Below are 26,354 nucleotides of genomic sequence, written 5' to 3' on the forward strand. Positions count from 1 at the left end.
TTTGTACAACTTTTTTTTCTGAGAGTAGTAGCCACGTATGAGTTTAATACAGATAATGTTCATGAGTTTACTTACCCCTCTGAAAGACTTGGGCCGACAAAATGGAATAACGAATTCAAGATCCGCCGGCCACCATTCCGGTTCACTGTATTCCTCTAGAGCAGGTATATGTATGTATCCCAGAGAGCACTGTACCATAAACGGAATAAATTTCTCTAATTGAGTTTCTGTGATCTTCTCCAGTGATGTAGGATAACCTCCAGCGAAAAGCAATGGCAGGTTGGACACCATGTTTTTGCAACTACCGTTATCCATTTCAGTCAAAGTATGCGGCATTATCAGAATCTGAAATTAAATTAAAAAAACCTCATTTATATGTACTACATATATACTGAAATAGTTAATTACGCAACAAGTTCCAAAATGATGATAATTTCGGCACGAGTCGTACATTTATCCAATGAGGCTCGCCGAGTTGGATAAATACGACGAGTGCTGAAAAAAATCGAGTTTTGCTACGTTTTGAATACAATATTTTTTGCAATTACGAAAAATACCACAAACATCAGGGTGGCCACCAACTTTCGATTTTGAAATTCCCGCTTTTTTCCAGGTATATTTTACATAATTTTCCCGGTTTTAATCCATTATTTCCAACGACTTTAATTGACTTTTTCTATATAATAAAACTTCTCTATGAAAAGCACCGCAACATTTTTTTTTAATCGGTCTATTTTTTTTCTCATATTAATTTGATTGTTTATCAATAGTTTCACTATTGGAACAATAAGTTGACTATTAGATTGTTCTAATCTATATAGAATCTTATTTTGAAAACTATGGTATAGTATTCATCTGAATCGATTTGCCTCGCGTTCGTCGAGAATGGAGCTGGAGCTAACTATCATAAGAGATGGTTAATATTGTGCTAATAAAACAGATCCTACTTGTGACACGGCAGGGGTTTAATTTGAATGCTATTTGAACTATACTTACCAAAATATGCGCTTTAAGCCAAACTTCAAATTTTCGAGTCTAAGTTTTAAGATCTAGAGAACCTGACAACCGTTCGCGTTGAAAATTTGATGGATTGGTTGCATTCTGGTTATGATAGAACGATCAACATTTCAGCTCAGAGCTCTATTTGTCTCTCTAGACTCATGCTCTTGAAATTTTGAGGTATGGCTTTGGTTTATAATCATCTTAGGTGCATCTTAATGCTGAATTTCAGATAATTTGGTCGACAAAAGCCACAAGTGCCTGAGTAAATCATCAAAATGCTCAAGTAGTTCTTTACCATAATTAAATTTATTTCAATTCTTTACCCTTTAAACACAGAGAAACAGACGTAACACTTGGAACAAATCTCGATCAAAATCATAGTCGCGAAATCATGTACGCCCAATGCTAAAAACACCGTAGTTGGCCGATGGACCAACAGGTGGCGGTAGTGTGTAAACGTCAAACACGAACAAAAACGACGCGAGCGCTGCGGGTGGTCGATTGACCACCTACCCAATATTTGAATCGATCGTTAAAAAGTTGGTCGATGGACAGCGATGAGAGTGTGACGTCTGTTTGTCTGTGCTTTAAATTTTCTTCTCTAAAGTAAATAAGTTGAAGGTATGGATGAAACAAGGCCACACATGTAGCAGCATTTAGGGTTCATTCATAAATTTTATAACGCCAAAAATAGGCATTGTTGACACCCTCCCCACCCTCGTAACACTTGCTGTTTGGATTTTTTTTTTTTAATTTTGTATGAGCTGTAACATTTCGATAGTACCCACCCACCCTCTTAAGCGTTATGAAATTTGTGAATGGGCCCTTACTTAGGGCTCACAATTTTAATAACACCGAAAATTATCACCCACCCTCTCGGAATGCTTTTTGTATGGACATTCTACAGCTGTAACAGCTTAATCGTTATTACAATCTTAAATGAGCCATTATTTAAAACTATGTCGATTAGATAACTACAGTCAAACCTCCATGAGTCGATATCTGAAGGGACCATCGACTAATGGAAATATCGAGTCATGAAACAGTAATCCTATGTAAAGCTGTTTGAGGGGACCATCGTAGTAACCATGAAATTTTGTTTTTAGTATGGTTCCATGAGTCGATATCGATCCCTCTTACACATTTACCAGCCTACTATGCTATTTTCCTACAGTACCGTCGTTGGGGGTGATAATGGGTCAAAAATGGATATGTACGATTGATTTATTGAATAACTATCGCAATTTGACTTCAATTAACTTCAAATTTGGTGTGTATGTACTTTGATGGTACAATAACAACTGTTCAAAAAAATTAAAGAAAAATATATATTCACAGCGAAAAAAACGTTGTGCAATAAAACGTGTTTGAGTGCAGTGAAAGTTGGTGATTGTAATTATTTCATCAATTCGTTGGCCAATTCTGTTTCTCCGTTTTTTTGCCGTTCCGCTCCGGATACGACCCTACATATACTGCATGCTGATTGGATTTTCACACAGTATTTGTGAGACCTGCACTGCCGTGAATCGCAAGTCAGTTCCATCTGCATTTTCGTCAAAATTGAGTTGAGTTCAGTTTTCAACATATCTTCCAATGCTCTTTCAGCTGCCTAAATGAGATAATAAGATTTGTTCGGAAAAAGAAGGAAAAAATAGCAAGTCAAATTGTCCCATAATGAAAAGTAACCGCATATCAGTCCCACTACAGATTTCCGAACCGTGTAACACAAAAATGAACCTGTTTTGATCATCTTTATATTTATCTCAGAAAGATATCATAGCGAAAAGCAAATTGTCAAAATTTCATTAAGAATTGAACATATTCCAATCCTCTGGAATTTTTTAAATATTCGTATGGAAAACGAGTTTGGAAACTTCACAGCCCATTTTCTCAATGCCTACTTTTTACAGATGGGACTGACTTGCGATTCACGGCAGTGCAGGTGCTGCAACGTTCTTCTGTTTTCCTACTGGTGCCATTTTTAACGAACAACTTTGTCGGAATTGCTACGTCATGTGGAATAAATTGATAACGATGATTGGGTAAAAAATATAATTTATTTTTATGTTGTTTCATAAATCAATAATGCAAAGCAAAACGAATTACATCTATTTTCAAATTCTTGTTAGATTTACTGGGAACATACCTTGGGTTTCATCAAATTCCTTGGTAAAATATATTGAAAAATCACGTAGATATTACGCGGTTCTCCTATGGAACAATACATGTTCATTAGTTCATTTTTCTTGACCTACGGTTCCCGGGAAAGCAACGTGAAAAGTGGGATGGAAAGAAACACGTATGTTTTCACGTAACAATGACGTGTGGATTGTTTTGAGTTAAGGTACATGCAATTTTGATAATAATTGAGATTTTGACAACGTAATACAGAGTTAAAAATACTTCACGGGTTTTATCAAAATTATGAATATTTCCGTGAGTGTTAAACTAACACATTCAAACTCATTAATAAAAGCTTAAACAAGAAATATTTTGCCACAAAAACTCGTCCAGTTGTTCGAACTAAAAACATATGTGGTACCTATCAAAACAATTCTGTCGTTTAAAGCCACGAAATTTGCAATACAGCCAACTCTCCCTAACTCAATATTAAAGGGACCATCGAGTTAGGGAGGTATCGATATACAGAACACAAATCTAGCAATTTTTGAAATTTTCCTCATTTCGACGAAGTACGTTCAAAATAGTAATTAAAATGTGAAAAATAATAGAATTTTAGCACATTTATCAACGTGACACTTTTTCAATAATCTTCTTAAAATTTGATTTTCATATCCCTGAAATGTCTTGTCAACCCTCAGTATAGTCATAATTATCATATTTATTAAATTAATTAACATTTGGAGGATATTTGAAAAAAAATATGGAAATATCAAGTATGAGAGGTAAACTTGTATAGGAAACTGAAACAGATCGCATCGAGTTAGAGAGTTATCGACTTACAGAGGGATTAAAGCATGCTAGAATGAAGGGACCGTCCATTTAATCGAGTTAGGGAAAATATCGATATACAGAATATCGAATAAGGGAGAACTGACTGTATTTGACGAAGAATCAAATATGGTTCTATTATGCCTAATTGTCACAGTCGTTCTATAACATTCCCCCGAAAACCGTTCTCCAGAATGTACCATACCCAAGTAACCATAAGCACTAATAATTAGAGATGTACCGAATATTCGGCCGGCCGAATATTCGGGCCGAATATCTCGATTTTTTTAATTTGGCCGAATATTCGTTCTGCCGAATAATAAAATCCGTTATTCGGCCGAATAGGCCGAATAGTGACCGAATAATAACAAAATAAACTAAACTGTAAAAAAAATATTATGTTTATGTAAGGAAAATTTAAAAAATCAATAATTTATTCAAATGATGACCGTATTTTTCTTTTTATGGATACTTTGAATAGACTTCGATGTCAAATATTGAAAAAGTGAGAATTTCTCTGTTCTATGGCGTTACCATTTTCTGCAAATCAAATTGTATCTCATCTTGCAGGAGCTGTAACGTACCGCTTGGCTAGTTAGAAGCGTTTGAAAAATTGTTTTCAAGGTATAGATGCATCGAAGCTAAACCCGTCATTTTCAAGAGCACAAATCTAGAGAACCAGACAACCGTTTGTGCTGAAAATTTAACTTTCTGGTCAATCGCTGGTGTTGACCAATCATTCCAATATTCAGCGCGAACGGCTGTCAGATTCTCTAGATTTATGCTCTTCGATGCAGGTTTGGCTTCGATGCATCCTCACCTTAAAGTCCGTCAATTATCAGGACTTTCTCTACGTTCTATATTCTTTGCAAAACCTACTGATTACGTTCTTCTATTATTATGAGAGTCAGGGGTCTGCCGTCAATTTGCCTCAATTTTTATGAAACACTTCCAAAAGTCGGTTGAATAGTAAACCAAATTTCTTAAACTAAAATCAACAATAGGATACAGCTTCCTAGCTTCAGAAATACAGAAATCTTCAGAACTTATGATTTCTGCAAACGATTTCAAAACCTCAAGAAGACGATCATTCATTTCCATTTATGCTTCGTTTAATTGTTCAGCTTTCCCTATTTAAAAAACTGCACATACGGGTGTTATTCGGCCGAATATTTAGGTTTTATTTGACCGAATATTAAGTCATTATTCGGCCAAATGTTCGGCCGAATATTCGTTTGGCCGAATAATAATATTACAACTATTCGGTATTCGGCCAAAGGCCGAATAGTGCTATTCGGTACATCTCTACTAATAATAAGCCCTTAATCAGCATCATAGATGCGTACATGCATTATAATAGCACCACAAATGCTTACACACCTTATAACAGCACTTCCGCTGCATAGAAACCCTATTACAGCATCATTAATGCTTCTAAGCCTGATGCATACAGGCATTAAATAAGCACTATATTGGCTTTATATTCGCATACAGGGCATGTTTAAATGCCATCCAGTGTTTTGACAGATATACCACGTGCTTTGTGTTTGCATATAGTGGTAAGAGAGAGTCAAACATAAATCTTCTCACTACTACAATTGCAGGTTTTATGACGGGGAAAAGTGATGGTTTAAATTGGTCACTTTTCTTTCCAATACTATTCATCTTATGTGGCCGTAGGAGCAAAGGAGCAGGACAACAACTCAACAATACGGGTGTCGCTGGTTCGAGACGCAAAATGAGGAATTTCATCATCATAAAACGAGAATCAAAATGTGGCAATTGCAAGTCCTCAAAAGGATGAAAACTACCAAAACGAATATGTCTGATACGGAGAAGTACTATCTGTATCATTTTATTACATTTTTTGCATACTATTAGAAGTTTCCGTTTTCATTTTTTCATTTATTTACCTCGTGTACCAGTTGCTTGGCCGCATACGCGAAAGCTCTCTGGCTGCGTACTCGAAAGCACAAAATATTCGCCCCAAAAACCTGGCGAAAACAACTGACGTTTCTCACGTGGTCTTATATCAGCATTAGTGGTGCAGAGAAGCACGGTTATATCTTGGCACTATTATGGTACGCTATTTCGCCTTTTCTGGCATGATAATAGCATTATATGCGTATATAAAACTGACATGCATCAAATGATTACCCTATATGCGCATATAATGCTGTTACCGTGCCGCATTATCGTGCTTACTGGTTACTTGGGTACCCCAGAAAACCAATCCCCAGAATGAACCATTCCCCAGAAAATTATATACAGGTCGGACTCGATTATCCGGAGTATCGATTTTTTTTCACTCCGGATAATCGTATCTTCCGGATAATCGAATCACTAAAAAAAATGGAAATCTTCGATAAAACAACTTAAATATTATCTTTTTATGATGTTTGATTTATATGATGCGGTGGCGTAGCCAGAAATTATTTCTATGAACACAAGAAAAAAGAATTTGTGAACAGCATACACAAAAAAGCACTTTTTCGAACCCCCCTTTTCTTAAATACTTTCAAAATTTCAAAACCATTTATATTGTATATAGCAATACCAAATTATCTCAGATTTATGATAAAAATTGAAAAACAAGAACATCAAAAAACAAATTCCGGATAATCGAGTCTAAAATTCCGGATAATCGAATCCCGGCTAATCGAGTCCGACCTGTAAAATCTAGTTCAAAATATTTATTTCAAAACTCCATACAAAGTTGTTTACAAGTACATGAGAAGATAAGCATTGGTGTTAATTATGAACACTTTACGCGAATTTGTAAATGAACTATCACAGTAGTTTCATTTTTATTGGCACTTACGAAGACTGATAGATCAGTGTAAGGGGAAATATTATTAAAATATAAATTTATTTAACAGAATATACAACTCATCACTATCTGCACAAAATAGAGCTACACCCTTCTTTTGGTATTATCAAATATAGTGAAATATCCAGCTTTTCATCAATCTTTTCAGAAGGTACATCATAGCTTATCTTTTGTGGCTGCCCGGAATGGAATAAAGACATTCGTAGTTATATTACATAAATTCGGCAAAATAAAAAGGTACTATTCTGCACATTAAAATGATACGCCCTACTTTACGTGAAGTCTAAAAATATAACAAATGGCTTGTTTAATTTTGCACAAAGTAGTGATGCACCCTTCTTTCAGTTTTATCCTGTTGGCGATACAGACAAAATGTTTCGTAGGGATACCATATGGCATGATTGATTGAACGATCAAGGACCATTTGACATAATGGTCATTTGGCCAATGGCATAACATGAAGAATATCCTTTTTGAAAAGAAGGTGCATAAGTATGGCTGGATGCCTAATGATCATTAAGCTAAATGGCCACTCAGTGTTTAATATAACTATGCCAAATGGCTTTATACCAAATTATTATATGCCAAATGACCTTGTGCTATATGGGCTCTCCATCGATATATTTTGCCTATATCATTAATACGATAAGACTGAAAAAAAGGGTTCATCACTATATACCGTAAGGACGCCATTCACCGCTCATGCTCCATTCACCACTCATTGAGTTATTTTGAAAAATCTGAACAAATTTTCGCAAAAGTTATTAGCATGTAATGAATTTTATCTTATACATTTTTTCTAAAACATAATTTTAGGCTGTTAAAATATAAGTTAATAAATATAAGGCAATAAATATAAGTTCAACAAAGCAGATCAAACAGTGCTTCTTAGGTGCTAATGTTAAATATGTTGTCGCACTATAGTACAAAGATAACAACCAGCTAATGAAAGTAAATTAATTCCAACTAGTGTTGTGTATAGGGCCTCATACTTAGGATGAGCGGTGAATGGCGCCCTAAACCTGTATCATTGGCATACACGTCGTTCGGTGCCATTATACATTTTTTACATTTCAACTCTTTTCCTACAAAAACAAATGGTTTATCTTGCGTCTAGCGCAAAAAGTTATGAAAAATATCACTGATTTTTCACAGAATTTAACATATTGAAATACTGTTAAATGAGCGGTGAATGGCGTCCATACGGTAGGCAAAAACAAACATATTGTTTGTACATTTTATGGGAATTTACTGAAAGAAGGGTGTATCATTATAATACGTAAAATAATCATGAATAGGGATATTTGGGGCATAATGGAAACATTAAGCAAATGTTTATTTCAGGACCATAGAATGGCAATATGCTTCAGTTACCCTCGGCTGCTTTCCAGGTTCGTAATTAGTATGACGTTCTGCCATTTACGTCATATCAAATCATATAAAATGTCAGAAAAAATCATATCAAATGTCAGAAAAACTAGATAGAAAATTGAGTTTCTAACCTAAAATCTAAACACGACTGATAAAAAGGTATCCGGGTAAAATTAGCACTTTCGTGGAATTTAGTGAAAACTTAATTATTAATGGGTGGCAAACATACGGACATGTAAAAGTGTTCCCCTTCTATCACATTAGCAAGATGATTCTCTAGGTTAGTTACTTTGCTCAAAAATTAAATTATTCCACCGCTTTGCTTGTACACTAATTTGAAGCTGAGATAAAAATATAGTAGAACTGTTCGGATAGGAATTCAAAAACGGTCCTGATAGCAGCAATCATGCAGCTTCAAAGCTGTAATATATTAGAATCAGTAAATTTCAATTCAGTTTAATACAAATTCATCTTACATTTTCGTTTTCTTCCTTTTCTTCTCCTTATCCGAAACAGGTTTCTTCTGACTGACTGTATGAACCTAGATTTAACAAATTAATTTTTAATGTGATTCTCCTTTAGTCAAACGTGTTACTTACTTTTAATCAATACTGTTTTCTTACTACTGACTATCTGTACTGACTAATCGCTGCGGTAACGACTTGAGCTGAAATTGATTTTATTAGCACATAGCATAGAAATGTTCACGTCTGTCAATTTACCTAGTTCCAATAACAAATCACTTCAACTTTATATCAATTCTGATTGAAAAACTGTCTTACTAACTAAATTCAAATTTTAATTCACTCTGTGTCTTAACCATTATAAATTTCACGGGCAAGAATAAGTGTTCAGTACTTCACGTTTCTTTACTATTTATGCTCCATGTGACAGGTTGACACGCTGTTTGCTAGCTGACATCTATGCTCACCCGGCTGGCTAATGACAGTTGCGGGCGGTACTGAACTCACGTCTATACCCTCTTGTGCCGTAACATCCCCCCGCCCGTGTAGTTCCGGACCGTCCGATGTCCGAAGGTCTAGAGGAGCTAACTTTACTGCAGGCCGACTCACCAAACCATTCTTCGTTTGAACAACTGCACGCCGAACTTGTCCATCCTCAGCCTTAGTCACGTTCATAACCAGACCTCTTAACCATCCATTCCGCTTACCCTCATCAACGAGGAGTACGAGATCTCCCGGTTCTAGCGGCTTCACTGGCTCGAACCACTTGGTTCGTCTCGTAATAGTGGGCAAGTATTCACGTACCCACCGACTCCAAAACTGATCCACCAAATATAGCGCTAAACGCCAACTGTCCCGTAGACTAGAGATGGGCGAACCGTTCGCGAACGGTTCAAAAGAACTAGTTCTTTGCGGTGAACGAATGATACGTAGTTCTTTTTTTGAGAACGGTAGTTCAGCAAGAACGGTTTACTGAACTCGAACTGCGAATGAACGAACGCAACGAACTGGAGGAGAGAACTATTCGGCATGCATTCTTCGATCGTTCTCACCGAACGAAAGAAACAAAACGAAGCAAATGAAGAACGCTACACTCCGCTTTTGGTATGTCCTGTCCTTTCTACGTCCACAAGACGCTGGTTATGATTATGTGCGACGAATGAGCAACGAATGAAATGTGTTTGTGTGAATGATGAGTCCTCGTCGCTTCGCTTTAATCATTTCAATCATTCAATATGTGTTTGGATTAGCTGGATAAGGCTAAATACGGACTGACAAGGCTTGGCGTGCAAAGAAAAGCGCAAGGAATAAGCTTATCTATTTTTATTTTATAATTTATTTTACAATAAATCTTTTATTCTAGTTTCCAAATAAATGCATTCTGTTCAATTTTCTCTTGTCAAAGTTTTCTAATTGTAAACAGAAACATAATTTAATTAATCATAATTATTATTAATTAATCATAATTTAGCAGAAAATTCCCGCGCTGACTAAAAAAATTTTCATGAGTCGTAATACATTATTTTGAAAGCGAAAAAAAAAGATTTTTTTTAAGAACGAAAGAACGGTTCAAAAGAACTAGTTCTCTTTCGAGAACGGAACGAATGGGAACTGTTCATTGAAAAGAACTGTTTTGCCCATCTCTACCGTAGACTGCTTCCAACGGTATTCAATGAAGTTACTGGTTGACTAATACCATTGGCTCCGAGAAGTAAATAATGATTTGGTGTTAAGGCCTCTTGTTCCGCTGCCTCTAGCGGAATGTAGGTCAATGGCCTGGAGTTTATAACTGCCTCTGCTTCTGTGGCCACTGTCTGCAGCACTTCGTCACTTGGATGATGCGGGTGCTCTGCGATCGCTGCCATAGCCGTTTTTACTGAGCGCACCATACGCTCCCAAGATCCACCCATATGGGGGGCTGACGGCGGGTTGAATTCCCAACTGGTAGCCGAATTTGTAAAGGTCACAGAGCAATCTTCGTGGATATCTTGAATCTGCTTCGCTAACAGGTTGCTGGCTCCTACAAAGTTGGTGCCATTATCACTGTAGAAAGCTGCTGGAGAACCACGGCGAGCCACGAACCGTCTTATTGCCATTATGCACGACGGGGTAGACAAACTATGCACCAACTCCACATGTACGGCACGTATAGTCAGACACGTGAACAACGCCACCCATCTTTTCAATAAACTGCGTCCATGTTTGACTTGTATTGGTCCGAAATAGTCGACTCCAGTGTGTGTAAATGGACGAACGAGTGCCGTAACTCTTGCCGCTGGTAAAGGTGCCATCATGGGTGCTTATGGCACAGCTTTTCTGACTCGACAGACCATACACTGCCTCGATACCTGACGGATTAGGTTTCGCAAGCCTGGTATCCAAAATCTTTGTCGCATTTCGTTACAAACTGTCTCTCCGTTTCCGTGTAGAAATCGTCGGTGGTAGTCCTCGCCTAAAAGATACGTTGCAGGATGCTTCTTCTGTAGTATGATGGGATACTTCATATCTCCAGAGAGTGATTGGGCTGAACTGAGCCTGCTGTTCATGCGGATGACCCCGGATTCGTCCATGAAGGGAGACAGTCGATATAGTGCACTAGACTTTGGAATTGATACTGGATTGTCAAGCTTCGATAAATTGCGTTGCAAGATAGTAAACTCATCCGGAAACATTTCCGTTTGTATCTGTCGCCACAAAAGATTTTCCGCATGACTCAACTCCTTTTGTGTTAAAGCTTCTGATTTGGATACCTTCTTGCCTTTAAATCTTTGTACTGCCCGCAAAACAAATGCTGATGTTCTGAGCAGTCGATTCCATTTAGAAAATCTCGAAACTTCAATCAGCGGTTGAGGCATGCTGCCATGGAAAAGAAATACTGCTCGTAGTTCAAGATCTGTCTCCACTTTCCGAGAATGTTCCTTAGGCCATTGTTCCGGTGGATTGTACAGGAAGTCTGGTGCATTATACCACGGGTTATTTGGTTCAAAGCTTGGTCCGTCTTTCCACTTTGTAGCCGCGTCCGCCACGTTCAGGTTGGAAGGCACATAGCGCCACTCATCGACACTTGTCGTGATCAGAATCTCCCCCACTCGAAAGGCCACTTGGTTGATGATATCTTCGGCTATCGGATCGCAGCCAACACAGAACAGTAGACGAATCAGACCAGAGATAGCGCTTACTGATTTTTATGTCTAGAGATGTCAACACTGATTCTAACAACCTTGTTCCGATCATCGCTGATTGTAGCTCAATGCGTGGCACGGAAAGTGGTTTCAACGGGGCAACCTTCGTTTTAGCGGCCACAAGTGCACAGCGGGTGCCGCCGTTATCGAGAAAACGAAGATACATAACTGCTCCACAGGCTACTTCACTCGCATCCACGAACAAATGGGCTTCTACATTGTCGAGTGCTGAACTGTTCACTCCCTTGAAGAAACAACGGGGTACTGCTACTACGTCCAGACGCTGCATATACTGACACCAACTAATCCATTTATCTTGCAATTCCTCCGACATTGGTTCATCCCAATCAGTACCGGATCTCCATATCTGTTGCATGAGGATTTTGCCATGTACGACAAAATGGGAAATCAATCCCAATGGATCAAATAAGGACATGACAGTTCGCAGAACTTGGCGTTTAGTCGGTATCGTTGAACTGGTGATTAACGTTCTGATCTCTTCTTTAATACTACTCAGATCGAAGGTGAAAACATCCTCTGATGGCCTCCAGACTAGACCCAATACTCTTTCTGACTCTGTAGACTTATCTAAATTCATGGAAACTGTATTTGGCGCTTCGTATTCACCGACTCTCTTTAAAACTTGAACAGAATTGGAGCAGAAATTACGGATTTCAAACCCTGCTTGAGAATGGATATACTTCACTTCGTTGATTAGTTTTACCGCCTCCTCTTCGGTATCCACGCTGTCCAAGAAATCGTCAACGTAGTGGTTATCGGTCACTGATTTTGTCGTCCTAGGATAGGTCTCGGCAAACTCCTTCGCATTTTCGTTTTTCACGTACTGTGCCAGACTAGGAGAACAGGTTGCCCTGAAAGTGGCAACATCCATCACATAGATCTGTGTATTTGATTCTGGGTTACGCCTGAAGAGGAAACGTTGTGACTGTTTGACTTCATTACGAATGCGTATCTGATGAAACATCTCCTTGATATCACCAACAATGGCGATGTTTCTTTGTCTGAAGCGTAACAGAACTGCCATCAGGCCAACAAGGAGATCTGGACCTTTGAGCAACATGTCATTAAACGAAACTCCTCCAGCACGAGCTTTTGCATCCCAGATCAGCCGTACCTTGGTCGGCTTTTTTGGGTTCTGTACAACGCCCAATGGTAAATACCAGACCTTATCAGAATCAGCAAACTGAAGTTCTTCCGGTGTAATGCAATGTGCATATCCTTTGGCTTCGTAGTGTGCAATCTGTTCTTTCACCTTCGCTTCAAGAATCGGATCTTTACCTAACCGCTTCTCCAACGAGATTAGCCGTCGCACTGCCATTGGGTAACTATCTGGAAAACGGATGTAGTCAAACTTCCACAATAGTCCCGTTTCAAACGCGCCTTCTACTCGTCGAGTCGTTGCTTCCATTATCTTCCTCGCCCGTTTATCTTCTTCAGATTCAGGCTTTACTGTCACACTGGATTCCTCAACAGCGAAGAATTGCTTCATCCATTGATGTAGTTCTCTGTTTGCGGATTCACCGTGCAGATGAAGATTCAACTGTTCTATGACATTACCACTGTCGGAACTCTTCCCGAAGATACACCAACCAAGGCGCGTCTTAGCAGCTACTGGCTCGTTGTCGCTTCCCTCGCGTATTCTCAGCGAAGTAAGGAGTCGAACATGTTCAATTCCGATGATGATTCCTGGACTTGCATCTGTATAGCTACGAACTGGCAAACCTTTCAAGTGATTATAGGAACGTTGCAACTCTTCGTAGCACATAGATTGACTCGGCAAGCGGAGATGTTGTACTGTTCGCACGTTGTGGAGTTTGAACTTCTTGCCTTCACTGCCAATCACGATGCTGACACGCTGTGACTCGTTTTCCTCTCTCGATATATTCCCTGTCCAACTCAAACAGAAGCCATCGATTGGCCCTTTGATGTCTAGGGCCGACGCAATGCTAGCTTCAAGAAGTGTGGATGAAGACCCGTCGTCCAAGAAAGCGTATGTTGTAATCTGCCGACCGTTGCCGAAGATTGTGACCGGCAAATACCGGAACAGCGAATACGCAACCGAATTGTGTAGATTTTGGTGCACTACAGTTTTCGGATTTGGGGATCCCGACGCTTCGGCAATTTCTGTCTTATTCAGGGAACGTCTCCCAGAAGAATGTAGAAGTTTATGGTGGAATACTTTACATCCCTCTACGCCGCATTCTTTCCTGCTGCGACAAGGCCATTTACGATGAGGTACGAGGCAGCTTCGACACAGGTTATTCTGTTTTACTGTCTTCCACCTACCGTCGATATCGAGTGCCTTAAACTGAAAACAATCCACGATTTCGTGACTGCTTCTGTCGCAAACATGTCTTATCTGCGGACTCCTTCAATAGCTTTACTTTTTCGGTAACTGATGACGGCTTTTCCTCCTTCAGATTCGGCTCCGCATGCAGATATAGTTTTGGCTTCTCTTTTCCAGCTTTATTTGGTTTTGTACCAGTGACGAATGTGTCCGTAGGAAGCGTGACATCTGAAGCCATCACTACTATCTCAGACATGAATGCGCTAAATGTCGCCAGGTTGACATAAGTGCATCTACTTTTGTGGTAGGACCACTGCATTTTGAGCTGAGGAGGCAATTTCTCAACTAACTCATGAAGCAGTGTTGGATTCCACAGATGATCAACGAGATTGGCGATTGTCATATGATCGACAACATTTTGTACAGCAAGACCAAAGGTGATTTGTGATTGCAAGTTGTCGGACTTTGGAGGAGAAACGGCGCGCAATTTCTGAAGAAGCGAGTGAATCAGGATTTCCGGTCGACCATACAACCTTCGCAATATATCGATTACAAACGGTACAGACTGTGGAAGTAGTAGCCGACTTTTTACCGCTTCTAACGCATTCCCTTTCAGGCAACGCTGCAACCGGGTCAAATTTTCGGAATCACTAAAACCACAGGCATCCGTAGAGTTACAGAATGAGCTGTAGAATATCGGCCAATCTTGTGGGTCACCGGAAAAGTTAGGCAGTTCTCGTGGCATTACTTGCCTCGCAGCTAGCTGTTCACTGGATGGTACTCGTCGCACTGGTACTGTAGACGGTTGAGGGTAGCCCAGAGAAGGATTGCCACAATTCGCTGAATTGGATGCCGGTTGGCATGTTGGCATCTCGATCTGGGTAGATGCGATACTCACTGAAGGCGGCACAGAGTTGTTGAAATTGATTGAAGCTCCTCCTCTGTTGACGAACATCGCTCCAACTCGTGGCGGAACTGCAGTTGTACTTCCAAGCGCTGATTGTGTTCCTCCCGCAGCAGTACAGATCAGATTATTATTGATCCACGTTGAATTGAAACCTGAACTCAGCATTGGTACACTCGAAACGGGTGCTGACGAAACGGGATTCTGGGAGGAATACAGGTTTATTCCAACAGGGCAAGATGTTGATGGTACTGATGAAATGATGGTCGGATTCGTACGCAAATTTGTTCCCACTTGTCGACTACTCGAGTGGTTCCATGTTGGAGTGAAAGCAGGCACCACAAAGGCTTCTTCCAAATGCGAACGGTTGGCGTCGTGTAACGGGAAACCACCAAGGTGTCTTGAACTCAACGCTAACTCTGGAGCAGCACTTGGAACAGGAGCAGAATTGTTGCCCGAAACGACTGGATGTTCATAATAGGTACACTGTGGGGAACTCCTTACAAACGATTCACTCGAGGAAATAATGGGTACATTGTTCGCAATTGAATTTCTAATGCTCCCAAAACCCATAGAATGACCAGGGTTATTACCACACCATGGTGTGTTACTTGAAACTGTTGGAACATTGTAGGATGAGGTAACGAATTCAAAGGGTGGAACGTCAGACGGTTGGTGGGGGTAATTGAGCGATGGAGGGGCACTTTTATTTTTCAATTGAGCAACGCTAGGACGCGTCACAGTGAAGGAATTTATTCCCACTGGGGAATCATATTGGGTCAGCACCGGTGTACTTACCAGCGGCTGCTGAATAGGTATTTCCATGTGAGAAACAAATTTACCGTTATGGGGATGGATGTTGGAATAGTCGACTGTTGAGCTCCATGTTGGATTACCGTCGATGGCGAAATGCTGCTGGATGGCGCTACTGCCACCTGTTGTGATGCACCGACTTCCTGTCCACTAAGCCACGACTGTACTTTCTCCCGACTGGCTCGACTGCTAAGCCTCGATCTCCTACTGACACCATCATCCGCACCGTCCGCTTCTGCGAGGAGTAATGCGTATTTCTGTTTCAGAAAATTCTCCTCTTCTTCGGCGATTTTCTTCCTCGCCGCCACCTGAGCTGCTTCCTCTTCCAGAATCCTCATCCTGATTGCTTTTTGCTCTTCCAACATCCTGAGACTGAGGTCTATACGGGATCGGCGACTACTTCCGGACGAGCGACCAACTGATAGGAGTGATTGGCAAACTGATGCCTCTGAGAGCGATCTGCATCGATCACATTTCCAACTGCGGTTCGGATCTGCTATGGAATCTGTCACGCCCGCGCAACCGAAGTGCATCCATGTCTCACACTTATCGCAGCCAACGAGGTTATCCACAGTATCCGGTCGGTCACACTTGGCACAATGTTTTCCAGGCTTACTCTCCATCTTCAGTGCAGAAAATCTTTGAAGAATGTTCGGATAGGAATTCAAAAACGGTCCTGATAGCAGCAATCATTTTCGTTTTCTTCCTTTTCTTCTCCTTATCCGAAACAGGTTTCTTCTGACTGACTGTATGAACCTAGATTTAACAAATTAATTTTTAATGTGATTCTCCTTTAGTCAAACGTGTTACTTACTTTTAATCAATACTGTTTTCTGACTACTGACTATCTGTACTGACTAATCGCTGCGGTAACGATTTGAGCTGAAATTGATTTTATTAGCACATATCATAGAAATGTTCACGTCTGTCAATTTACCTAGTTCCAATAACAAATCACTTCAACTTTATATCAATTCTGATTGAAAAACTGTCTTACTAACTAAATTCAAATTTTAATTCACTCTGTGTCTTAACTATTATAAATTTCACGGGCAAGAATAAGTGTTCAGTACTTCACGTTTCTTTACTATTTATGCTCCATGTGACAGGTTGACACGCTGTTTGCTAGCTGACATCTATGCTCACCCGGCTGGCTAATGACAGTTGCGGGCGGTACTGAACTCACGTCTATACCCTCTTGTGCCGTAACAAGAACTTTAGAAAACAATTGAAGCAAACTTTTATACCGTCAAAGAGTTCATATACAATACAGATTTCGTACAGTCTATAAAATGTTGATGAAATATGCATATTTCCAGAGAATAAGGGGGTGTCAATTTCGCCCCATGTGTTCATTATGCCCCTAATCTTCTTACCTACGCATTTGTTTTGTCACATCTGACCTTATCCTGCCTCATCAGTGACTCACGCAAAAAAAAATAAAAAAAAATCGTTTGCATATAGCTTTCTGGGAAATGGTACATTCTGGGGAATGTTATAGAATCGTCACAGCCTGAAATAAAAAGCTTGCTCAATAAAAATAAGCTTCGGTGTTCCCATAGTAGACAATCTCCTATAGTCGCACTAGTGGCTTTTGACGCCCGTTTTGCTATAAATCGTTGCAATGTTTTAATTGACATTAAGGTCATGTGCTATTTATCTAAAAAACATTGAAACACGGCTTGATTTTTGTTCAAAATATGCTCGAAATCAATAGTTTTACTTAAAATTTAAAAACTATAGTAAACTTATTGTTGCTATAGTAGCACTAATAAAGCTATTTTTTTATTGAACAAAATAATTGATGATAATTAAAAGAAAAATATAACTTTTGTAAAAATACGGTTTGAAGCTAGTGCTACTATAGGAACAGAAATTAGAAATAATGCTACTATAGGCACATGTGTTCCTATAGTGGCACAAGCGATAATAAGTACAAGAATATGAGTCTACGTAGTTTTCATATTTTTTTTTCACAAAACCAAAATAAAAAACTTTCAGATGATGTAAATATAATGCCGCTGGCTTCATTTTTCGATTTTGTATGAATATTTGTTCTCAACTATGCGGCTATTGGTACATCGACGCTTAATAAACATGAAATGATGTTTGTATGTCACGAGTTTGCTCATGGATGGGTTAGCAAATTTTGAAAAATTCTTTCTCTGTTGTATTCGTATTTATATTGAGCGTTTTGCACCTTATTAGACTACTGTGCAGAAAATTTTTGCACAGTGAATATTTGCACACCTCACACATCAGTCTAACAGCATACTTTGATACTAACTTTTTTCGTCTTTGTTTTGATTTTGTGCTCCAAAAATGACATCCACGCACCACCATGTAACGCATTTTATATGAACATTTTACAAATCTTGTATGAGCTGTAACATCCGAAAGACCCCCATCCTACCTCTTCAGCGTTATTAAATCAGTGAATAAGCTCTTGACTTATCCACCGGTGAACTAAATTGGATCGATCCAGGAATTCAATCCGAACATTGCCAGAAACGCCACCGAAAGAATGCTACAGTGACCAGAGGAGAATTCACACCTCTTGATGACGAGTTGAGTTCGTTTCTCAACGTAGAGTATTTGAGTGAACCGTTAGATAACGACAAGATCAAGTTGCTGAAAGCTCTTCCGTTAAAAGGAATGCCGATTTGATAATCTATTATATCCTGAATCTGTGGGAAACATATCTGATTCTGGATATGATTTAGATGATTCTACCATAATAGATTCAACAATCAATAGTTTTCCAAATAAAAAACTTCCCAATGAGCCTTACGGCTGCTGACTGTTATAAAATGCTTATCCCTTCCCCAATCTCCCGTTTGCCGTCCGCGCTTCCAAGGGCCATGTAAAAAGAACAATGTAAAAGAATTCTGATAATGGGGTGTAGCTGACAATACGGTGGAGATTTTTAACATCAATGCTGGTTGCTTTCAAATAAACATAACCATAACGTAGTATTCACCCAATCTATTTGACTGCTTTAAATTTATTTGAAACGTCATGCATAGCTTTCAAATCATACGCCTGCTGATGTCAAGGAGTGTGCAAATTGTCTCCGGCACATGAACAATTTCATTAGAATCTACACGGAGAAAAAACGCCCTAGTTTGAAACAACCAACATGTTTGTTGAATTTCAAACTGCAAATTTTGTTATTTTAAATCCAAAATTTGTTGTTCCAAATTCATTGTTTTGTTTAAAACTAATTTGTTTATTAGGTTGTTTCAATATGAAATCTTGTGTCGTTATAATGTGAATAATTGTTGTTTCAAACTAAGCTTTTAGGTTGTTTCTACAAACGGCTGGTTTGATTTTACTAAAAATTAGGTTATTTGTTTCTCTAGGTGTCAAAATAGAATAATGGGTTGGTTCGACCAAAATTGTACGTTGAATCAAACTAAGATTTTATTTGGATTAGAAACAACCAAAATTTCAGTTTGAAACTAACCAACTTCATGTGTTGTTTCTACGAAAGCAAAACTGGTCAACTCAAATATGTTAAGTAACTGCAATTTGTTCCCAGTGATAAGCATTTCAACTGGAGTTGCTTGTGAAGGTAATTTGAGTAATTATTCTATTATTCTATACTTCCAGATCCTATAACGAACGAGAAATGCTGCGGCTAACCCTTCATTTTTCTGTTGAATTCCGAAGCAGAATGGTAAGACAGATTTTGCTGATAAAAACATTATGTGCAGATAAAAACATGTTGTTATATATCATTTCAGATTGGAGAAAGTATGCGTCATGGCAGAAAATTTCCAGAAGATAAGGGCGTGCAGTTTTCGAAAGCAAGAGCCTGGTGTTTCAGGAATTATGATATGTAATAATTATCTTTGAAGACATCTACTTTACGAAACCTAAATGAATAATATAATATACCTCATAAAATATGTTTGTTTTCATCAATATTAATAATGAAAACATAAAACACAGATCAGTACCTCATCAAAACCAAAAAATAGGTTAAATCAACCAGCATATTTGTTTATTTTAAATTGATTCTTGTTTAAATCAAACCACTGTTCTTAGTTTGAAACAACCTACAAAATTGGTTGTTTCATGAACTTTCAACATTTTTTGGTTGTTTCAAACTAAGATTTTGTTGAAATTATCTTGAATGTATTGGTACGAACAACATGAAATCTTAGTTTGTTTCAAACGGTGCATTTAGTTGAATCAATCATAATTTTGTTTGTGCATATTTCAAACTAAAGTTTTGTTTGAAATAAACTGATAATTGGTTGTAATAACTAATATTTTTTCTCCGTGTAAAAATTCGTGCAACGGTCAATAATGTGGCGACATTATCGTGTGAACATGAAATTAAGGAAAGCCAAAAACAAGAGGAAACAAAACTGTCACTTATGTCGTTTTCGTTTTGGGAACTGGGTCGGTGATCAATACATAAACAAACCAGCTTCAAACAACTTGTAGTTCCGGTTGAACCTAAAACGGGTACGGGTTGAAACTTTGATTCAAAACGGGTTGCTCCAGTTCCAACCTAGGTTCAACAACGAATTCGGATTTCAAACGGAGTGGTGATGAAGAACAGGTACTCCGCGCTACAATTCTAATTCAGTGCTCCGCAAGCCAAAAAGGCTGAAAACGCCTGCCCAAATACATTTCAGCTACGCCACCAATTTTCACTGACCACACAGCTTTTTACTATTGCTATAGTTCTGTATCATTTTTATTTATTTGCTTCGAATTTGTAATAAAACCTTCATATTGATTCCTCTTTGTGCTCAAGCGAAATGCTAAATTACAAAATCTACAATAAACCGATGGAATGCTAAATTCATTTCAGGATTGGTTCTTTGAGCAATTGAAGCAATATAACCGAGGTGATGAAAAAAGTTGATAGCGAAACTACAATTCAAAAGGAAATATATGAGCATGTTCTAATGCAAACCTACCTTAATATTTTACGCAATCAATGTTTTCCATAGACCACAGGACTTCGGGACGTCCACCCAAAGGAAAAAAATAGGACAAAAAACTGAAACCTACATAAATTTGTGAACATTTAATATGTAAGATGGCCACATATTTTTCTCGCACGCCAATGACTGAATGAAATCTCACGTAACTTTTCGAAAGGTCCTGTGTAACAAAGAGGTTTATTCTCTTGCATCTCTCGCTCTCTTTGCACGGAGAAATTTTGTTTACCTAAATTGTGAGTTTACTTATGGGTTACTTTATTAAATACCTAAAATGGACGGATGCACGTGTTCACTATTTGACGTTTGACCATGGAAACTAACCATGGAAACTAATGAATTTGGCACCGCCCAAACGTCAAATTAGTGAACTCTTGCATTGGTCCATTAATGGAGAAAAATGGCCTTAGTTTGAAACAACCAATCTGTTGTTTAAAAAACAAGGTGAACATTTCAGGCGTGTGCAAGAATAAGGGCGTAAGTCGCATGGTCGATTTCTCTTCATCGATCCTCTCTTCTGTGAATAAAGGTGACAAGATACAACTTTGTCAACCTATATTAACCTTTAGGACGCAAGATTGTATCACTGCCTAGCGGTTTGAAGCTAGGACAGGACGTGACAGCTCAACTAAGACTGCCCCATTGTTTTTCAGCCGATCACCTTAACGATACAATTTCCAGTGTTACTAGTATCCTTTTTGAGGAAATCTTGTGAACAAATTCAAATATCAAGGCGCATAATTTTATTATTTCTTGCACGCTTCATTCATTTACTGCAATAGAGGATCCTATATATTTTGAAACACAGGTTGAAATTCAAAACCGATGTTATATTTATAGAAAATTGACATAATTTCCATCATATTGGTCTAAATTAGGTATTTTTTATATGTTTTAGTATTGTATGAACACATGCTTTGAACTTAATATCGAATATAAATAGATTTGAAACAAAAAGGTTCTGTTTTCCGTGTCGCTTTAGAAATGTCAGATAGGAACAACCCCAGTGTTAAAACTACAACCCCTGTGGTGTTTTTGTCGACTAAGCGAACGTCAAACATGATCAAAAATATCAAGGTTTATTTATGGACCTAAATTTGAAATTAAAGTTTAAATATGATATAGCCGTTATTTGAGCGGGAAGTATTGCTTAAGTAGTTTCAGTAACATGCTCTTTAGTGTTATTAAATAAAAACAAGATTTCTTTAAACATTTTAGGACCCTAACTGACAGAGTTAATTGCCGACTGCAGCTATTTACGTAGTGCTTATGGGTGTTGTGTACTCGATAGTTTCCTATATGCTGGAATTTCATTTTTCGTTAGATGTTTCATGAGCTTTGAGAAATAAATGTAATTCGTTGAATAAATTCTATTATTTTTGCTTTTTTATTTATGTGGAGCTTTTTTAATCCAAAACAGTTGCCATAATCTCTATATGCAGCATTGCTCATAAAATAATTACCCATGTGCATACGAGAGGTCAAAAGTACTCCTAAATGGGTAAACGGATTTTTCCACTGGGTATTATTTTATCCATTAATGGGTACTTTCATGTTAGCGTGCGTGAAAAGATTATGGTTTTCCGTGTGTGCAGATGCAAACTTGAAAAGTTTGGCAACGCTGACAATAAACAAACAAAAGTAAACAAGTAAACGCGGTGCGGCGCTTTGTCTATTAAGTTGTACAATCAAAAAAGTGCTGGATCTTCAGAAAATTTGATGTTAACTTGCAGACAGCGAAAAGTGTATAATGCAAATATAAGATTATAAATTAAAACAATTGTTTTATGCTAACAATTCAGAGCTAGTCAAGATGCTGCCGATTCGTGCACTTAATGATGACTTTGAGGAGGATAACAGCTGCAGTAACGACACCGAATTGAAATTCTCAGGAGAAGCTGAGGTAATTATAAATATCTATGCATTTTTACAATAGTTGGATATGATGAAGCGGCGTCGATGTACTGGTATGCCATCGGGATTTTCCGAGACATGAAAGCTGACCAAGTCCTTTCTTCGAAAGCAAAGCCGTTGGTCTCGGCCACGGGTGGTTCGACATGGAGAGTCCCAGGTCAATAGAAGAGGAGAATAGAAAGAAGAAAAAAAAAATCCTGTCCCTCTTTCATCATGCTCAATTTACTCTCCTGCTCTTTGACACTCACTGCTGGAATTGTTTAGATTTTTTTTATATATGGAGTTGACATTCAATGTGATGGATGTTTTAGTAAAATCCATCACATTGGTTGACATTCACTGCTGGAATTGTTGACATTAGTCCAGTTGTTAATTACACCTATCGTTTTTCTGGTGAGTTGCACGCTTACTGTCAATGATGATGTCACGCTACACGATAAGTGTTCATCTGCAACAACCAGACAGCTCACCAATCCACCGCGAGGTGGATCGTGCTGAGTTGTTGAGTTGAAGGAGAGCGAAAGAACACTGAACGAAAGCTTCAGCCGTGTAATGAATGATTTGTAATTCACATGGCTACCAATTTCCATATTCATTAATTTGAATGAATATGGAACAATATGATGCATCCATCGTCAATTGAACGAAAATCATCCGTTTCTAAGATGATTTCTTATCTATTTCCGTATGACTTTAAGCAGGTAGTTGAGTTATACTAATAGAAATGAATAACATCGGACTTTTGACGGATTGTAATTTCTTCCATGCCCCGAATCAAAAATCATTCAATTATCGTCTTAACTATCATACAAAAGTTTAATGATTCTCGATAGAAATCATCCTTGTTGACAGTCTTAATTCAAGTATGGCGTCAGCAGCGTGGTTACTCCGAACTTATTCGTAAATTTTGCAGGTAATTGCATTTTATGGTAGAATAATCCAAATTTGTATCGTTTTTAAGCATTTGTTTACTCTTAAAGGCTCGTTTGACTGCTGATTCCTGAACCGCAAACCACTCAAGCTCGAGGATTTTGGAGAACAAACAACTCTCAGCATGTATGTGGTAGGCTGTCATCTTTTCCGGCAGTCAAGAATAATATTTTTTTATAATCATTTATTCAATACATTGCTAATAAATCTCCAGGAATCGTGTAAGAAATAAACTATCTGTAATTTTATTTTATCTCTTTTTAATTATTAACCAGCATGCAATGGGGTTTGTTTACAGCTATGAATGATAGTCATTCAAATTCATTCAGTTTCTACAGAGATTCAAATCATTTCAAGATTGGATGATTTTCATTCGGTGCGATATGTAAACAGATGATTTCAACGAAGATGAAAATCATCCAGAATGTGTCTGAAAATAGGTATGGGGCTCGGATGAGGCAAAAATCATTCAATACGTGGCGGGTGATTTTGTTCAGTGAAGGAAGGCACAAAAGTCTGTTTGACAGCTCTGCAGAAAGCGCGTTCGCACGGACAGAGCGCGTGCGCACGGAAAGAGCGCGTGCGCACGGAAAGAGCGCCAGTTCGGCTCGATTTGCAATGATCGGTTATTATTATTATTTTTTCGCTATTGGATATTCTATGGTTTGGTTGATCGATGTTAAAGTTTGTTTTAAAAGCAGCTCCACTTATTTTGAAACATATTGCCGTGTACAATAGTAGAGAACACAACTAATTTAATTAAAATAATTTGAAATTATAATTAGTACATATACAAAAGGGGAAGAACGTTTAGGCTGGTTGTGCATTACGATAAAATCTCTTAACATAAGCAATGCTTGTTGTTGGTTCTTGTGGAAGGATCAACATGTTCGGCTTAACGAATCTTATTTTAAATATCGAATAACACCACATGCAATTGAACAAAAAGGATGTGATTACAATAGACTTTTGATATTTTCAATTCTGAACCACCGCAAAAAAAAAATATTGGGAATCAAAATTCTCCTGAGAGGGATGATGTGGGGGAGGCTCATTCTAATTAATATTGTCGTTCAATTATGGGGATAAATTAAAATTGTTATTGTTCTATACATACTTATTTATTATAATTACCTGTAAATATTGATACAGCACAATTCAAGTATTTAAATATCAAATAGCAAACATCAATATGGTCGGTGTTCAGACAGACTGATCCAAGTGTTTTTTTCAATCGAGTAAGAAAAATGTACCCCAAACATGTGAAACATCAAAATATTATAGATATTTACTGTAATAATGGAACTTATCTATTTGATGATACATTTGTATCAAAATAACATGGAAGATTTAAAATTGATGGAGTTCTTTACGTATCCTTAGAGCTCCAAAATTCATCTAGTCTGGTCTGTCTAAACACCGACCATATGATTCTCAAAAACTCATGAGAATGGTATTTTACTCTTTGAACTGTTATTTAATTTGGATGTGTTTAAAAGATTTATAAATTTAATTTATTATTGATGTTACGAGCTATGTATGTAGTTAAACTTAATGCTACACAAGAAATATATTTGAATCAAAGTATTTTTATATATAAATCATATGAAAAAAAAAATGTTCCAGAAAGTACTCTAGAATTCTTTGGGAGCGTCTCCCGGGATTCTTCCTTAAATCATTCATGAATCCTTCAAATCCTCTCTGGGATTGTTCTGCTGAAAATCTTGAGATTATTTCTGAATTTTCTTCCAGATATCGCTTTGGGATTCATCCAAAAAAACGTTACCATTCCGGTATTACTTCTGAGATTCTTTCGGATATCCCATTGCGATTATTCTGGACATCTTTTTGGATTTTTCTGCAGACCTCTGTATGTGATTTTGCGTGTATCTCCTTAAGGATTACTTTTGAAATCCAGGCAATTAAATTCTTTGAAATTCTTGAAAATTGTTTTCGAAATACTATGGAAGATTTTACCATAAATCCTGATGCAATCCATTTGGTTAAAGAGGATTTTATAAAAAAATGTACGACTCTACTAGAAATTCTTCGAGAATTCCTCCGAAAATAACTCTAGATTTTTATCCGGAAATACTTCTGGTATTCTTATGAGAATGCCTCTGGTATTCTTCCAAAAATGACTTGAGATGCTTTCGGAAATCTTTCTGAAATTCTTCAAGAAATTCCACTGAGATTTTTACGCCAATATCTTTGAAATACTCCTGGGACTCTTACAAAAATCCTGTTGGAGTTTTTTTTTCGGATATCTTTCTATTCTAAATTTTTCAATAAATTTTGCTGGGATTGTGCTGTAATCCAAAAATACGACTGTCATTCTTCCGGATATCATTCAAGAATTCCACCGGAAGTTTTCGTGAGGTTCAACCGTAAATCGTTCTGGTATTTTTCAGAAATTCCATTGAGATTCTTAAAAATATCCTTCTGAAAAATTTTCTGAGAATTGTTTTGGGATTATAGAAGGAATCCCAGAAGAATTCCAAGGCGATTCACAGAAACATCACTTCTGTATGAAGGATTATCGTTAATATCTGAAATAATCCCATGAGAATTCTAAATCCAAATTACAGTGATATTCAAAAGAATCCCAGAAGTTATTTCGCAAGAACCCCTGGAAGATTTAAAGGATATTCACAGACATCCAGAAGATTTCATGAATATTTTCCAGAATAATTCCGATGTCCAGATGAACTGCAGAAAGATTC

General features: G+C 37.9%; 2 protein-coding genes and 1 long non-coding RNA gene across 9 annotated transcripts in view; 2 read left to right on the top strand and 1 right to left on the bottom strand.

Annotated features, from left to right (window-relative positions):
* Positions 1 to 20,938, bottom strand: part of LOC5570798 — a 142,202-nt gene extending 121,264 nt beyond the window's left edge. For 2 of the 4 annotated variants that reach the window (XM_021849827.1, XM_021849826.1), the window contains exons 1-2: positions 20,764 to 20,933; positions 76 to 345 (exon numbers count right to left, since the gene is read on the bottom strand). In XM_021849827.1, coding sequence (XP_021705519.1) covers positions 76 to 336 — 261 coding nt within the window. In that variant the 5' untranslated portion in view covers positions 337 to 345; positions 20,764 to 20,933. Of the gene's footprint in view, positions 1 to 75; positions 346 to 20,763 lie in introns of all 4 variants that reach the window. The other 2 variants (XM_021849829.1, XM_021849828.1) reach the window with 2 other exon arrangements.
* Positions 17,997 to 19,737, top strand: LOC110677909. Its single transcript, XR_002501283.1, has 3 exons — positions 17,997 to 19,400; positions 19,439 to 19,505; positions 19,573 to 19,737. It is a non-coding gene; the product is annotated as an uncharacterized LOC110677909 (long non-coding RNA).
* Positions 20,939 to 22,414: 1,476 nt separating the features above from the next.
* The window catches only part of LOC5574561 (calcineurin-binding protein cabin-1), a 254,046-nt gene continuing 250,106 nt past the window's right edge, over positions 22,415 to 26,354 (top strand). For 3 of the 4 annotated variants that reach the window (XM_021853550.1, XM_021853551.1, XM_021853552.1), the window contains exon 1: positions 22,415 to 22,690. In XM_021853550.1, coding sequence (XP_021709242.1) covers positions 22,601 to 22,690 — 90 coding nt within the window. In that variant the 5' untranslated portion in view covers positions 22,415 to 22,600. The remainder of the gene's footprint in view (positions 22,691 to 26,354) is intronic. The other variant, XM_021853554.1, reaches the window with a different exon arrangement.

This window comes from Aedes aegypti, chromosome 3, assembly GCF_002204515.2.
Source record: "Aedes aegypti strain LVP_AGWG chromosome 3, AaegL5.0 Primary Assembly, whole genome shotgun sequence".
Taxonomy (NCBI): domain Eukaryota; kingdom Metazoa; phylum Arthropoda; class Insecta; order Diptera; family Culicidae; genus Aedes; species Aedes aegypti.